At 39.4% G+C, this 17,640-nt stretch overlaps 2 protein-coding genes across 3 annotated transcripts in view; one reads left to right on the top strand and one right to left on the bottom strand.

Moving 5' to 3' along the window:
• The window catches only part of RASA3 (RAS p21 protein activator 3), a 294,331-nt gene extending 278,910 nt beyond the window's left edge, over positions 1–15,421 (top strand). For both annotated transcript variants that reach the window (XM_043994627.1, XM_043994626.1), the window contains exons 22-24: positions 929–1,032; positions 11,270–11,453; positions 13,127–15,421. In XM_043994627.1, coding sequence (XP_043850562.1) covers positions 929–1,032; positions 11,270–11,453; positions 13,127–13,202 — 364 coding nt within the window. In that variant the 3' untranslated portion in view covers positions 13,203–15,421. The remainder of the gene's footprint in view (positions 1–928; positions 1,033–11,269; positions 11,454–13,126) is intronic.
• LOC122748714 (translation machinery-associated protein 7-like) lies at positions 8,291–8,501 on the bottom strand. The gene has a single exon (XM_043994628.1). It carries the CDS (start codon positions 8,499–8,501, stop codon positions 8,310–8,312), a length of 192 nt encoding a protein of 63 aa, XP_043850563.1. The 3' UTR covers positions 8,291–8,309.
• Positions 15,422–17,640: the final 2,219 nt, after the last annotated feature.

Here is a 17,640-nt window from a genome sequence, read left to right as displayed (position 1 = left end):
TATGCCCTCTGTAGACACATCTCATAATAATTTTTTTACACCTGAAAGATCTTCAAGGATTTGAAGACATTGCTCTCTGTCTCTGTCTCTTTTATCTTCTCTCTGTCTCTTTATCTCTCTTCTGTTTCTGTCTCTGTCTCTCTCTCTGTGTCTCTGTCTTTGTCTCTGTGTGTGTGTGTGTGTGTGTGTGTGTATCTCTAACTCCAGTATCCTTCACCTCTTCAGACTAAATATCTTACCACTCCAGTCCCCCTCTTCTGGATATCCTCCAGTGAATCAGTGTCTCTGTAAATCTCAGAACTGTAGCACCCAGAATGGTTCACAATATTCTAGATGTCGTCTGAACTGCATTGGGGACAGTGATCTAATTCTAGCTCCACATTCTAGATCTTTATGCAGCCTAAGATTCCATTAGCTTTTTTTTGATTGCCACATCACATCCTTGACTCACACTAAGCTTCGTCTTGACTGCAGATCTCTAGGTCTTTTTCATTTGAATTAGTATGTGCATATATCTCTCTAGTGATATGTGTATGTGTGTATGTTGCATCCATATTCCTCTACCGCCCTCCACACATGTTTTTGCCATGTTTTTTGTTTTTGTGAGGCAATTGGGGTTAAGTGACTTGCCCAGGGTCACACATCTAATAAGTGTTAAGTGTCTGAATCTGGATTTGAACTCAGGTCCTTCTGAATCCAGGACCAATGCTCTATCCACTGCACCACCTAGCTGCCCCCCACACATGTTTTTAACCTTGTTTAAATCTCTTTATTTTATATTCCTGGAAAGCCCATGGTACCAGTAGTTTGGAACCCACTCATATGACTTCTTTGCATAGTAATTTGGAAAGCATCAAACTATCATTTGGATAGTAGTGTTGCTTTTAAAAACATACACCAACTCACTCATTTTTCTTTTCTTTTATAGTGGCCTTCCAGCCAACATACAGCTTGATATTGATGGGGACCGAGAGACAGAGAGAATCTACTCCCTCTTCAACTTGTATATGAGTAAATTGGAGAAGATGCAAGGTAAGCAAAGAAAGCTTGTGCTATCGCAACAATTGTAACACACTGAAGACAACAAAAGTATCTTTCCTGAGGGACAAATCTGACCCGGCATATAATATGGGAGTAATCCTCTAAGAAACCTGTCATATCCTGGTGTGAAGGAAAGTGAGAATGCTTCTCCTGAAACAGCTGCAGGTTTATGTGTGTGTGTGTGTAGCCTCATGGTGTGAATACTTTTGTTTATGGCTCTGATGTGAAGAAGTTCTTTCTAAGTTAGGCAAAGATTTTTAAAGTGACTTTTAATGGCAGAATTTCTAAACAATATGAGGACAAGGTAGAACTTGCTTACTCTGAGCTGTGCAATAATTTGTTATATCCTAAATATCCTTTCAGAGTCCTCTACACAATCAAGTTATGAATCAAGGGCAGTGTTTTTGGTTTACTTAAAAATGTTTGTAACCTATTGCTTATCACCATAAGAAAGGGGGGAAGGAAGGAGGGAAGGAGAATTTGGAACTCAAAACTTTAAATAAAATTTATTTTAAAATGTATATAGGGCAGCTAGGTGGCGCAGTGGATAGAGCACCGGCCCTGAATACCGGAGGACCTGAGTTCAAATCCGGCCTCAGACACTTAACACTTACTAGCTGTGTGACCCTGGGCAAGTCACTTAACCCCAATTGCCCACATCCCCCAAAAATGTATATATAAATATCTGTATATCTCTATATATGTATACATATATGCATATGTGTAGATAGATTCACACCCACATATAGAATATGTATTAATTTGTCTTTTTTCTTTCTTTTTGTCTTTTTTCTTTCTTTTTGTCTTTTTTCTTTCTTTCTTTCTTTCTTTCTTTCTTTCTTTCTTTCTTTCTTTCTTCCTTCCTTCCTTCCTTCCTTCCTTCCTTCCTTCCTTTCTTTTCTTTCTTTCTGGGCTGCACCAACATACAGAACATGTGCAGTCCAAAAAACTTTCTTCATAACCTTAGTGAAAGCACCACTGATTTTAAACTCCTTCACACTATAAAGCTGAAAAAACAGAATCCAGACTGAGAAAAGTTCACATCATAAATGTGCAGCCTGATGGATGTAATTAATAGAAGAAACAGAGATAAAGGAGCCCCTGCATCTATCCAATAAACCCATCTTTTGCTGCCTTGCGATCTGTTCCACATTAGATCTGTGGTGGGGAAAACAGCATGACAGAGCAATCTTAGGCACCATTTGAAATGTGAAGCTAGCCTTTAAAGAAAACTGCTGCTGCTTTTTTTTTCTGTTTTTTCTTTCTTTCTTTTTTGATAGAAGACAGCCATGCAAAGCCTATACTGAAACCTGGAAAATACTTTAATCCTGATTTGGCAACCATTTCTTTGCACATCTGTAATCTCCCTAGTCCCCACCCAATGGGGCAGCCTTTGTGACTCATCTTGCATGTTCACACATACAGAGGGGAGGGAGGGAAGGAGGGAGGGAGAGAGAGACAGAGAGAGACAGAGAAAAAGAAACAGGCTTCCTATTCTTTTGATTTCCATTTTTAAAAAGGGGCGAAGGGAGAGCATAATTTGGTTCCAACAATAAAGGGCATGTTTCAATTTAAAAGCACCCTATATGGCTTTGAAATGGCTAATAAATAAATTAATGAATAAATGAAAAAATGGATAGATGAATGGATAGATAGATAGATGATAGATTAAATAAATAAGGAAATAGAATTGAGAAAGGACAAATGAAACCTCACTGTCTTTGTATGAGTGATCTTAGAAGAGGTTTAACACAAAGAATCCTAGAATTATAGAATTTTACATTTGGAAGCAATCAGAGTTCTTAACCTAAAGTCTGTGAACTTAATTTTTTTTTGTTAACTGTAGTTCAGTATAATTCATTTACTTTGTAATCCTTCATATTTAATTTTATGCATTTAAAAACATTATCCTGAGAAAAGTCCAGTAGGCCCCACAAGACTGGCAAAGGGGAATGAATCACAGAAAAAGTTAAGAGTCCTGGTGGGCCAGCTAGGTGGAACAGCAGGAAGCTAAGTAGTTAATTAGATAGAATTCTAGGCTTGGAGTCAGGAAGACCTGAGTTCAAATCTGGCCTCAGACATTTACTAGCTGTGTGACCTTGGGCAAGTCATTTAACCTCTGTTGGTCTCAGTTTCTTCAACTGCAAAATGAGGATAATAATGGTTCCTACCTTCCAGGGTTGTTGTGAGATAATATTTGTAAAACACTTAGCACAGAGTTTGGCATGTAGTAGGTCCTTATAGTAGGTACGACATAAATGTTAGTTCTTAATATTATTATTTAAGAATCTCTCCTCTAGGGGAGGGGGGGGGTAGCTAGATGGTGCAGTGGATAAAGCACCAACCCTGGATTCAGGAGGACCTGAGTTCAAATCCAGCCTCGGACATACTGGCTGTGTGACCTTGGACAAGTCACTTAACCCCCATTGCCCCACAAAAAAAAGAATCTCTCCTCTAATCCAATTTCCTATCAAATACAACAATCCCTTCATAGTATCCAGGTTCTTTTAGAACCCTAGGGGTAACTCCTTCCATCATGGAACAATCTCATTGTTATCAAAACCTTTCCTTTTACTGAGAAATAACCAACTTCCCTTATAGCTTCCACCTGTTGGCCCTAGTTCTTCCCTAGAGAGTTGCACAGAATAGTCAAATTCCTGTTATCAAAATGTAATTAACTATTAGAAGGTCATTTGACTATGTAGGAAAGAATGGAAAAAAAATTGGTCTTGGGAGTCAGCAAAATTTCATTTCAAGCCCTGTCTTGGATATTTAATAGCTGTGTGATGCTGGCCTAATCACTTAATCTCTCTCATCCTTGGTTTCCTCATCTGTAAAATGGGGATAATGATAGAACCTTTCTCAGAGGGTTGCTGTGAAGATAAAAAAGAATTAATACATTTAAAAGTTCCTTACAAATCTTAAAGTACTATATAAATACTAGGTATTTTCATTTCTGCTGTAAGTCTTTTCTTCTGTGGGCTCAATACTCCTAGTTTCCTCAACTATTCCTCATATGACATGATTTTTAGGCCCTTCACCACTGTTTTCCTTCATATGGATTTGTTTTAACTTGCCAGGGTGCCTCTTAAAGTGAGGCATGACTATAAGTGTGGCAAACATAACTGGGCATAATATTCTCTATATGGATTGACCATTGCAGAATATAGCAAAATTGTTATTTCCTTTGATCAATAGATATTTCTGATAATGTACCCTATAATTTCATCATTTTGAAGGGTAATTTTGAGTTTGTGATCAGCTAAAATGCCTGAGTCTTCTTGAAAAAATAAGCTTAAAAGGCATTTATTAAGGACTTACTATGTGACGTGTAATGATTGGAGTGACACCACCTGCTGGAGAGTTACTGTAGGAAAGCTCTGCCATTAGGAGAAGGTGTCTGAGGGCAAGCCATGCGGCTTTTCCTTGGCATCAGGAAGTGGCATTTGCTCGTGGGTACTGTCTATGAAAGCTACCAGCCAATTAGTTTGGAGCTGTGCGTGCGCAAGTGGATGGAATGTTCCCAGTTTCACAGGAGGCTTATTGGATGAAGGAGGGGCGGTTCTCTCTCTTGTCAGGACTCTCATGGAGAGCGGAGCAGGAGACGCTGGCTCCCCGAGATAGACAACTGAACCTAGGCCTTTTTCTCTCTCTTCACCAAATTCTTATTCTCCTTAATAAATGCTTAAAAGTCTAAACTCTTGCTAAAGCTTCTAATTTAATGGCAACCACTCATTAGATATTTTAGACAGTATAGCTAGAATTTTAGCCCCTTACAGACGCACTCTGGGAAAGTAAGTGCTAGAGATACAAATATGAGCCATGTAGACAGTCCCTGCTTTCAGGGTGTTGACATTCTAAAAGAGGAATACAAGACATATAGGGGAGATTTGGGCTAGAAGAAGTGTTTTGGACAGTGAAGTCACAGCAACAGTGATTAGTCATCAGGAAACTGACATGTCCTTTCTAGAGACGGATGTGATAACGTGATTACTGTACTCAGAGAAGAATTGAAAAGCAAGGGAGGCAAGAAGTAGGGACATGGTGTCATGGCATAGAGATGGCTGCAAAGATTGTGCTGGGTCTGGGCTGGAAATGATGAATGCTCCCCACAAACCAATCAGAAGTTCAGGGTCCCAGTGAGGAAGCTACAGTTCCCAATCAGAGGTAGAGGCTGGAGCTCAGAGACAGCAAGTACTTTCCCTGTGAGTTGTTCTGCCCCATCTGGTACTTCTGTGATTGATTTTCTTTGAATGTGTATTTATTGTTGTGAAGTTTCATCTTGTCGGTTTTGGCCAGCTCATCTCAAGGTCTTTCTGAATCCTGATTCCATCATTCCAATCATGAGCTTCCTTTCCAGCTTTGTGTCAACTGTAAACTTTATAAGCTTGCTATCTCTGTATCTGTCCAAGTTGTTAATAAAAAAATGTTGAGCAAAACAGGGCCCTAGGGCTGAGGCCTGCAGCATCTCATTAGAATTCTTTTCCCAGGTTGATTTCCCCCTGTTAATCAACCATCTTTAGGTAGAGTTGCTCAATCAACAAATAACCTAACAAGTGTTAGGTCTATCTAATAGCACTATAATCTACCCACTCATCTCTGTGTCCACAGTGATATTAGAAAAAAAAATGATCAAAAACTTTACAGAAATCCAGAAATGCTATGTCAGCAGCCCCCTAATCCACTAGCCTTACAAACGTACTTTTTTTGTGAAGCAATTGAGGTTAAGTGACTTGCCAAGGGTCACACAGCTAGTAAGTGTCAAATGTCTGAGGCCAGATTTGAACTCCTGGCTCCAGGGCCGGTACTCTATACACTGCGCCACCTAGCTGCCCCCTTACAAACCTACTGAAAAGAGTCAGACTGGCTGATGCTGTTCCTAATGAACCACTGCAACGCATAAAGGTTACCTCCTTTTCTAAATTTATTATAAACTCATTTAATAATCTATTATAGAATTTTATATAGAGAGCACCATCAGGTTTGGGTCTGCCTTTTTTTTTTCTCCTTTTCTAAAATTTTTTCATACCATTTGGGCTGCCTTTTTTTCTCTTTTCCTAAAAATCAGGACAATATTTGTTCATCTCCAGTCTTTTGTCCCTACTCCTGTTTTCCATAATTGGTAAAAGGTGCCATGGAATAGAGGCACTGGGTGGGGGGGGGTGAGAAATCAAGAGACCTATTTTCTAGTGACCACTTCACACTGCCTTGCTGTGTTGTGGTTGTTTTTTTTGTTCAGTCTTTTCAGTTATGTCTGACTCTTCATGACCCAATTTGGGTTTTCTTGCCAAAGATACTGGAGTGGTTTGTCATTTCTTTTTCCAGCTCGTTTTCCAAATGAAGAAACTGAGGCAAACAGGGTTAAGTGACTTGCCCAGGGACACATAGCTAGCAAGTGTTGGGGGTGGGATTCAAATTCAGGCCTTTTTAAAAAATAATAATAAATTTGGGCCTTTTTGATAAGTCTGACACTCTATCTACTGAGCCAACTAACCGTCTTCCTATCTTATATTTTATCCTGTACTTCAGCTACTCCTTAAGAGTTTATCCTGTCCTTTCCAGTTTGAAGTTCATTGTTCTTAGTGGATAAAACAGAAAGGAAATAATTGTTGAGTAATCTTGTCTTCTGGCATCAGTTAGCACTATACTCTCTTTCCCAAACAATGGTTTCTCTCATTTCCTTGTTCACTGGATTACTCCAAACCAGAACAGTGTGGTACCTTGGAAAGGTCCCTAGATTTGGAGTCAGAAGCTTGGGTTCTGGCTGTTACAAGTTTTGACTTGGGGCAAGTCACAACCTCCTGACTCTCTGGTGGATGTAGCCTCAATATTCTCTGAGATCACTTCTAGCTGAAAATTCGAATATAAACTTTAAATGTGTGTGTGTGTGTGTGTGTGTGTGTGTGTGTGTGTGTGTGTGTGTGTGTATGTGAGAGTGTCCCTTCACTTTTTTTGCGGGGGTGAAAAATTTTTTGCAAGTCTCAGTTCAAGCTGAGCCTAATAATTTCTGACACTGGGTTTGTATGTTTTGTATTTGTTTTAGGTGCTTCTTCTTCAAAGTTGTACATGTATCTTTAAAAAACCTGAGCTTACCTGGTTTTTGCCAACAAGTCAAGTTAACAAGCATTTATTAGGCACCTGCTATGCACTATGCTAACCACTGGGATACAAAGAAAGGCAAAAACAGTCCCTCCTCTCAAGAAGTTCACAGCCTGATGAGAAAGACATGTAAACAACCATGCACAAGTGAAATGATGCTCACTAAAGTGTAGATAATCTCAGGGAAGACAGGAAGATTAAAGTGGAAAAGCATATATTCATATAATTTATATATATATATATCCCAAAATTACATGTTCAAACAATTTTAATACTTTTTAAAAAAGTTTTGAGTTCCAAATTCCTTCCCTCTCCTCCTTCCTCCCTGAAATGGTAAGCAATCAAATCAGATAGATATGGGTTATTCATGCATAATCATGTATTAGTCATTTTTTATAAAAAGACATTAAAAATGAATGAAAGAGGGGGCAGCTAGGTGGTGCAGTGGATAAAGCACTAGCCCTGGATTCAGAAGGACCTAAGTTCAGGGGCAGCTAGGTGGCGCAGTGGATAGAGCACCGGCCCTGGAGTCAGGAGTACCTGGGTTCAAATCCGGCCTCAGACACTTAATACTTACTAGCTGTGTGACCCTAGGCAAGTCACTTAACCCCAATTGCCTCACTAAAAAAAAAAACAAACAAACAGAAGGACCTAAGTTCAAATCTGGCCTCAGACACTTGACACTTACTGACTGTGTGACCCTAGGGTTACTTAACCCTCATTGCCCTGTGCAAAAAATAAATAAGTAAATAAAAATGAAAGAAAGAAAGGGAAAAATAGCATGCTTCAATCTTGTATTCAGACAATTATCAATTTTTTCTCTGGTGGTAGATAGAATGCATGCATTATCATCAGTTCTCTGCTGAAAATAGCTAAGTCATTCACAATTTTCCATCATACAATATTGCTGTTACTGTGTACAGTGTTCTGGTTCTGCTCATTTCACTTTGCAACTGTTCATGTAAGTCTTTCCAGGTTTTTTTTAAATCATCCTGCTTGTCATTTCTTTTTTATGATTAAAAAAAAAAGTTTAGTACAATGTATAATAGACTCATTAAGATGACACAATCTTGACTATAGGTGGCAACAGATATTGGAGTAGGAAATGCAGATGTCACAAAGCAGGAAAGAAACCAATAGGAATCACCATCTTATCTACACAGGAACATCTACTTTTTGCCAGATTTCTTAATTCCACCACTGGCAAGTGGTCCCTTCCCAGCAGCTTTTGCTTTTAACTCTTCCAGTTTTTTCTGTTCTTTTTGTTTTTGTTTGAAACTTTTATCTTCCTCATCCATTTCCTTGGTTTGCTTCTTGGACCATTTCAGAGGCTTCTTCTTACCACCTTTGCTACCCGACATTGTGCCAGCTGCTCAGCTTCTCCAAGCTCCCCTCACTGCTTGCTTGTCATTTCTTATAGCGCAATAATATTCCATCAAAATCATATACCACAGCTTGCTTAAGTCATTCCCCAATTGATGGGTATCTCCTTAATGTCCAATTCTTAGCTACCACAAAACAATTACTATAAATATTTTTGTATACATAGGTCCTTTTCTCTTTTTTGTATGTCTTTGGGATATTGCTGGTTCAAAGTGTATGCACAATTTTATTGGTCTTTGAGCATAGTTCCAAATTGCTGTCCAGAATAGTTGGATCAGTTCACAGCTCCACCAACAGTGTATTAGTATCTAGGAAAGGCTTTTTGCAGAAAGTAGGACTAGCTAAAACTTGTAGGAAGCCAAGAGGTAAATGATAAGGGAGAATATTTCAGGCAAGGGGAACAACTAAAGAAAAAGTCCAAAGTCAGGAAATGGGTTATCTTCTGTGAGGAATGTAAAGTATCCAGTGTTACTGTAATACAGAATAGACAAGGGTGAGTAAGGTTTAAGAAGGCTGGAAGGGTAGGAAGGGGACAACTTGTGAAGAGTTCTAAAAGCCAAACAGATAATTTTATATTTGATCCTGAAGGACATAGGGAACCACTGGAATAGGGAGATGACATGGTTTGGCCTTTGTTCTAAGATCAGTTTGACAGCTGAGTGAAGAATGGACCAGGGTGAGGAGACACTTGAAACAAGGAAAATAACCAGCACACTATTGCAGTAGTCCAGGAATGAAGTGATTAGGATCTAAACCAGGGTGACTGGGAGAGAAGGGGGCATTTATGAAGGAAATTATAAAGGTAGAAATGACAGGATTTGGCAACACATTGGATATTGGAGATGAGAATATATGAGGAGCCTAGGATGATACCTGAGTTTCAAACCTACATGACTTGTTTGTAGTCACAATTGGTCTCTTTAGAATCTTTCCTATTCTTCCTTATTGGCATTAGTCAAAGGCACACAGCATGGGGGTTTATTTTTTAAATTTCTCCTTCCTTTTAAGCTATATTTCCACTTAGAGACTTTTTATGCTAAAATCCTTAAAATTCATTTCTGCTTTAAAAAGGACTTATTGGGGCAACTAGGTGGCACAGTGGATAAAGCACCGACCCTGAATTCAGGAGGACCTGAGTTCAAATCCAGCCTCAGAGACTTGACACTTACTAGCTGTGTGACCCTGGGCAAGTCACTTAACTTTCATTGCCCCGCCCCCCCCCAGACTTATTTCTATGCCTTATATGTCTATGTCCAATATTCCTTTACCAACACAGATTTAAACTTTTTTCTTCTCCCAGTAAGTATGGATATATTTCCTTTGCTGTTGAAGAGTAACAAAAATGTGTCACGTATTGTAGGCTACTTAGTAGAAATGTGTGAAATACGTGTGCTGTTTCTTTGCAAGGTCACATTCATCGTGGCCACTTTTCATGGGTTCACTGAGACTAATGCAGGACCAAAACAGTCTCCAAGAACAAATTATAGCTACTTCTACTGGTTTTGCCTTGATAGATGAGAAGTGGAGAGTATGGAGGGACTGAATTGTGGACTGACTGGGGAAAAAAAACACTGATTTTCTAAGGGGATCCTGCCCACACTGGTAGATAAATGATTCTCTGTGAGCCTTCTTTATTTTATTTTATTTTATCTTATTTTTTGCCCCCCCCCTTAATTTTCCATCCATACTATCAGACTCCTCAAATAAAGATCATTGGCTTAGAAATCGAAAGACTATGAGAGTTCAAAGCCCAAATCTGTTCCTTGGTATCTGTGTGACCTTGGACAAGTTGCTTCACTTGCCTGTTTTCATATCTGTAATACAAGGGAGTTGGCATAAATGACCTCTAAATCCTATCAACCAAATTGTTCCCTATTCTACCATATGTGTAGATTTGTTTTTGACTTTCTTGAATTTCCAGTTACCTTTCTACTTTAAAAAAAATCGTTTAATTTAAACACCTAAGAACATGTCTCCACACAGATCAGAACATAAAAAGAGAACTCAATATGAAAGCACGAATCTCCATTTCATACCACTTGTTTTAATAAAAAATGTGTAATTTATTCTACATGTTACTTTCAAAACTGTCCTGCCTTTCTCTGCTTCCTGTGCCTTTTAAAAATCTATAGTTTCTCACTGGATTTCTTAGTTCAGTTAAGACTTAGTTCAGAGTTTCACTGGAGTAGTTATATGGGAACTGGGCAGTCTGTCTCCTGTTCAAATAGCCATGTTTGCCATATCCAGATTTTCCTAGGGCATTGTATTAATCTCCCAAAATTCAGTGAGTCATGGCAGAGCTTGTTAGTTCCTATATGATATTTATGTATAAATGACCAATTCACTGTTCAGGATGGCATTTCCTTGAGAAATTAATTTCTAACTTTCTAGAGTACTTAACAAAAAAAAAGTCTAGATAAATGAAATGAACGAATTAAAAAATAATTTATAAAGGCTTATTATGTGTCAAGCAGTGTGCTGAGGTCTGGGATGTCATCTAGCTGTGATCCTAGAAACAACTCTGGGATCTCAGGGTTGGGACAAATCCCCTATGATCTATGGGCTTTCTCTCTCTCTCTCTCTCTCTCTCTCTCTCTCTCTCTCTCTCTCTCTCTCTCTCTCTCTCTCTCTCTCTCTTTCTCCCTCCCTCCCTCCCCTGTTCCAGTGCCCTAGATTCTTTGATACTTTTCTTCCCTTGTTTAACTAAATTTTCTTTTCTCTCTTCTTTTTTCCCCATTTTCTGCAGAGGCTTGTGGCAGCAAATCTGTCTATGATGGACCTGAGCAGGAAGAGTATTCAACATTCATCATTGATGACCCTCAAGAGACTTATAAAACACTAAAGCAAATCATAGCGGGTGTTGGAGCTTTAGAACAGGAGCATGCCCAGTACAAGAGAGATAAATTCAAGAAGACAAAATATGGCAGCCAGTGAGTAGAAGATGATAGACCATTCTCTCTACCACCATTAATTCAATGTGTTTGTCTTGGATGATAGGAAAATCTAGGAGATGGTTCCATCTCAGGAGAGCTAGGTGGGTCCATAATGGTCAGGAAGTCATATCTTCCTGAATTCAAATCTAGCCTCAGAAACTTACTGTGTGACTCTGGGCAAGTCGCTAAACCTTGTTTCTCTCAGCTCCTCATCTGCAAAATGAGCTAGAGAAGGAAATGGTCAAACACTCCAGTTTCTTTGTCAAGAAATCCCCAAATGCAGTCATAAAGAGTTGGACATAACTGAAAAACAACTGAATAAATGAAAGTCACATTTCTGAATTTAATGGGAATTTTCTGTATGAATCTGGGCTGATTTCAGGTTTGCCCTCAAACTCATTTTTTCTATCTGCCATCCTCAATGATTTCCTTCCTCCCAATAATAAATGGAGGGGCCCAGTAGATAAGAGACCAAATCATTCCAAGATGGAGATTAAGGAAAAGAAAGTGTCCATGTTAAATTGAATGAGGGAGGGACAGCTAGGTGGCACAATGGATAGAGTACCAGCCCTGGATTCAGGAGGACCTGAGTTCAAATCTAGCCTCAGACACTTAACACTTACTAGCTGTGTGACCCTGGGCAAGTCACTTAACCCCAATTGCCTCACCAAAAAAAAATTGAACGAGGGAAAACACATAAAAGAGACTACCTTCTTGGAGGGCACCAGATTGAATGACGTCAAAAGGAATACTCAAGAGTGATGGAGGGGCAGCTAGATGGCGCAGTGGATAGAGCACCGGCCCTGGAGTCAGGAGTACCTGAGTTCAAATCCGGCCTCAGACACTTAACACTTACTAGCTGTGTGACCCTGGGCAAGTCACTTAACCCCAATTGCCTCACTAAAAAAAAAAAAAAAACAAAGAGTGATGGATATGGGTGTCAGTGCACATGGCAGAATTTTATTTTTGTCCCTACCTAGGATTTTATCAACATGATGGAACTCCCAATATGGAAACTCCCTCCACTGGTGCAGATTAACAACTCATCTATAGTTTAGCTCTGAACAGTTAAGGGACTGGTACATGATTACACAGCTAGGATGTGTCAAGGAGAAAGACTTGAATCTGCATCTTCTGGACTTCATCTATCTTAAGATTGGTTTATTAAGATTGATTTATGGGGCAGCTAGGTGGGCCATCCTGGCCAACTTCCTCTGGACGAGTTTTAGATCTGTGGTTGTCCTGAGAAACAGACCTAAATGTAGTACTTTAACACTGGTGTTCAGTGCCCAGTCTAGTGGCCTATTCTCTTCCCAATTTGATATACTCTGGTTAAGAATACATTCATTTAAAAAAAAAACCTTTGAGGTTGAGCATGTGAAGAGCTAAAATCCCTAAGTCATTTTCACACAAATTGGTATTATCCCAGGTCACTCTGTCTTGTACTTGGTTTTTAGACCCCAAGTCCAGTACTATAAATTTCATCTTGTTTCAGTTCCAACCCCCTCATTTTACAGATGAGGAAACCTAGAGGTCTGTGTTTGCCATCGTTAATACTCAACACAAATAGCAGCTTTACCATCAGAAAGCATCATTGAGCATCCCAGTGGACAGGCTGTTTTCCTGAGTGATAAACAAGAAAGGCTTATTTTTCCCCATGTCTATTACAGAGAACATCCTATTGGAGACAAGAGTTTCCAGAGTTACATTCGACAGCAATCTGAGATTTCTGCGCATTCCATTTAGAATTGGAAGGATGACCTGGACGGAGCACTGGGATTGGATGAGGGAAGCTGAGATCTCTGAAAAGGAAAAGGAAACAAACAAACAACAACAAAAGACAAAGCAAGCAAGGAAAGGGATCCACGTGTACATAACAAGCCAAGCTTACGGAACTTTGAGACTTAATGTGTTCTTTCCTCTCTCCAAGAACTTTTATAATCGTTGCTATGCACTTTATTCATCTGGTATTTGCCAGGTGACTGAACTCTGCCTCCCTGGCATGTTTGTTGTCATCGTTTGAATTTGCCTCAGTCCCTTGGGAATCTTAGAGATCAGTTCAATGATCAAGATCGCGTGGACGTCATCTTGACAGCGCTCCAGCAGTCCACCGCCTTTGGGAAGCCAAGCCTGCTGTTGTGGACTTGATTAATAGGCAGCAGTATTTTTAGAGCTGTGCTGTGTATTTTTTTTTCACGTGCAGTTTTGCTGTTCCCCATTACTGTACAGTATTCCACCCACCTGTGTAGTACCTTAAGAAATGCTTTGTAACACTCCGCTTTTAAACACATTCAGTGAAGTTAAGAAGATCCTCTCTCTTTAAAGTAGCCTGTCATTGTGTAGTGAGTAGGGGCAGGCTGGAGAAAAGGGTCGCTTGTGCTTTTTTTAAAGCTAGATTATCAGTTTTGTGGCTGTAACATGCAGACTTTCATAGAAATCCAGATCCAAATGGTACTCTTGGTATTTTTGAGATACAAAGTTTCTTCTGCAGATACCTAACAGGGCCTTGCAACCTTTTGCCCAAGACAGTTCAGGGCCAACTTCAAAAATTCCAGCAAGTGTCCTAGGGACAGAAAGAGACATGGAACACTGATATATATCCTCTTCAAGTCTTTTACTCTGACTGCCATGGCAGTGATAGAGATCACTGAGGGACTGGTTGATCTTGAAAGGGTCACATTGCATGAGGTGTGAAGCATCAGCTGGTGGCTTCTGGTTTAAAGGGCACTGTCTTACTTCATTCAAGGATAGTGTGCACAGACCAGTGCCTATCAGTTGGGACTGGCACCAAGTCCCAGACTTAGAGCTGCAGAGCTATATTTTCCACTACCGAATGATATTTAAAACCAGATTCCATACTGTTGGCACCACTTTGGGGACTTGGGAGGATTTTTTAAAAAACAATATATACATTTTCAAGCAGTTTATATTAATGTTTTTAAAGACAGTTTTTAAAAAATGAACTCTTTGATAAAAAAAAAGTAACTCTGTTACAACATCAGAAGCTATAATCATTAAAAGGCCAATGGAGAGGTGCAGTGTGGCAGGTTTTTTGGTTTGTTTTTTTTTTAAACAGATCTATAATTTCTTCCCGGAGAGGAATTTCCTCTACCAATGTAGATCAACTCATTCTTTCCAAATTATTGTCTTAGAGAGCTACCTGAGGAACAAATAGGGTTAAGTGACCTTATAATCAGGGTCACACAGCAGAGACAGGACTTGAACACAAGTCTCCCTCAGTCCAAGGCCAGCTCTCTAACCACTGCTAGTGTGACAGTAAAGAGGGATGAATAAGCTGTGTATCTCACTAATACCAATAAATGTTGTTGGAAGGGAAGAAATTTGATGATTGAAAAATACTCAGTCTTTGAACTGCCAAAACTTTGTTCTGCCAGTTCCTAAGGTGTTTTGCCCTTGTCATCCTGAATCCTCTTCAGAGCTTGGCCATGGTTGGATTTTTTTTTTTTTTTGGCAGCTTTCACAGGCAGCAGCTACAGATGCTTTGGGGGAGGGGGTTGATGGAACAAGTTGGACCAGAAAAAAACAACAACATGCAAGTAAAAACCTCTTCATCTTGCTATCAAGCCCGTTTGCTAGAGCATTTAAAAGCCAGTATCCTCTATGGGTTTGCAATGTGCTTATGTGGCTGGCTGGTTTTTGCAAAGCTCTGTTTTAATAGTATGGTGATGTTTACGTCATAATTTCTCTCTGTTCTTGTTTGGAAATATTCTAGCTCAGACTCTTAACTTAGGTGGGGAAAAATGGTTATGTTCTTTGTCATCACAGAAATAGTGAAGGGTGGGTAGTAAAATGTTGCAGAAAATCAAATTTGGGGCACACAGCAATTAGGCAGCCACTAAACTGCAATTTTTAACATGGGTTTATAACTTAATATTCTGTTTATAAAATACTAATGATCTGCGATGTATTTTACTTGCCAATTAAAACAAATGTTTTATTCTTTCTGAAAACAGGCTTTGGCTTTTCATTAGTGTTGCATCGGTTATTTTTCTATACAACATGTAGGGTGGTCTGGTTGTGAGGAAGTTATGGCCTGATAGAAGCAGCGGTTATTAGATATCATCTGAGCAGTAGAAAATGGACTTGGAAATTCATCTCAGGTGGAATTTCATTTTATCATTAAGTTCAAGGTATATTCCCTGTTGGCAATATGGAGCAGAAGAACCTTGAGTAGAAAATTTGAATCAACAGAATTATTACCTACCATATGTTAGTTATCTTAAAAGATGGGAAGAAAATAGGAGGTCATAAGAAGTATGGTTGGTGTGTACTTCAGATGACTACTAAAGATGGAGTGGCAAGATATGGACATGATTGGCACAGTAGGACACCACCACTGCTCCTATGTCATTAATGTCAATGCAATAATTGTGGAGAGTGGTCCATTCTGGGGAAAGAGCATGGACCCAAGACCAGAAGGGTTAAAGCAAAGGTGAGGTTGCTACAAAAGGGGAAGGTATATGAGCCCATGAGAAGTAGATAGAAATAGGGGGTCAAAATGAAGCCAATGGTAAGTGATGAGGCAAGATAACCAGTAATGGAGGTGAACAGAAGGTTTGCTTTGGTTTCTTTGGATTCTTCATTCACTGAGGGACCTGCTCCCCACAATCAGTAATTTTTTATAACCGCTGCTATTTGAAGTTAGGTTCTTCAGAAGAGAAAGACAGATTGGGAAACATTAAGTTATGATGTCAGGGAATGGCACAAGTTTTTCTGGATATTTCAAAATGTGGGATAATGGATTCTTGAGTAGGGGCAGAATTCACTTAAAGAGAGCTACTAGTTATTTGTTTGTCTTTGGTCTTCCAAATCAGATCAATTTTTTTTTTTTGGTGAGTCAATTGGGGTTAAGTGACTTGCCCATGGTCACACAGCTAGTAATTGTTAAGTGTCTGAGGCAGGTCCTCCTGAATCCAGGGCCAGTGCTCTATCCACTGTACCACCTAGCTGCCCCATCAGATCAAGAATTCTTTAAATTGAGAAAGGAGAGGGAGAGAGCAGACACATCTAACTGCCAAATCAGATGGCCTAGAGAATAATATGGACAGCATAGTAAGAAAATTATTCAGAGAAAGGGCCAGTAATTCACAGGAGACAATATCCAAGAAGAAAGCCAACAGTAAAATCCAAATTCCCAGACATATGAATAAATGTAAAAAGCAAAATAAGACCTCAGTGCAAGGACATAAATTTAACTTCATAGGCTTCTTAAGTGTCTAGCAATGCTAGTGTCTAGTTATCAGCTCACTAGCATCTGTACATAGTCAGACTAAAGTTTTCACTAATACTCCTGGGCTCTATCTCATCTAGATATGTGGATATTTCATAACAATTCACAACTTGAGGCTCATGGCTCCATCCATTGTGTTCCAATCTCTTCCTTCTTTATCATTGCCCCCAAAGAACTCATTCAATCTGTATGCAGGCTAAAATATATTTATGTTTTGTTTTATTTATATAGAAACATATTTTCATAAATATACTTTATTTATATATTTCCAAAGTCAACAAGCTGCAAAGTGGTTGAACACACTCCTAGTAAGTCTGAATTTTCAACAATCCCCCACCCTCTTTGCTCTTGCAGGGACACATTCACCCCAAGGTATTTGTAGAAAAGCACTATCAAGAAATTTATTATTACTAACAGAAGTGACTCCTATCTTTGACCACTATTTTTTTTCTTTTTTTTTTAGTGAGGCAATTGGGGTTAAGTGACTTGCCCAGGGTCACACAGCTAGTAAGTGTTAAGTGTCTGAGGCTGGATTTGAACTCAGGTACTCCTGATTCCAGGGCTGGTGCTCTATCCACTGTGCCACCTACCTGCCCCCATCTTTGACCACTATTAACCTGCCTGTGTACCAGGAAGTTCCTATGTATCCAATAACTGGTTTAGTCAGCTTCATTTGGGCAAGAAATATAAGATTCACCTGATCACAATCAGTTTAGCAAACTTCATTTAACCCAAGCATGGAATGTTAGCAAACTTTCCTAATCCTAATGTGATTAAGGGAGGAGAGTGTAGAGCCACACACAGTTTAGGCCAGCTGCTAATTGACTATCTCTGATGTTTCCCTTCCACATGGTACCTGTGAATCTGCCCAGTAATAACAATCAGATATAAACTCATTCAACAATATCCAACCATGCTTAAGTCTATGGGACT

The sequence above is a fragment of the Dromiciops gliroides genome, chromosome 3, assembly GCF_019393635.1.
Source record: "Dromiciops gliroides isolate mDroGli1 chromosome 3, mDroGli1.pri, whole genome shotgun sequence".
NCBI lineage: Eukaryota > Metazoa > Chordata > Mammalia > Microbiotheria > Microbiotheriidae > Dromiciops > Dromiciops gliroides.
Note: the sequence above shows the minus strand (reverse complement) of the source record. Positions and strands in the feature narration are given on the sequence as shown.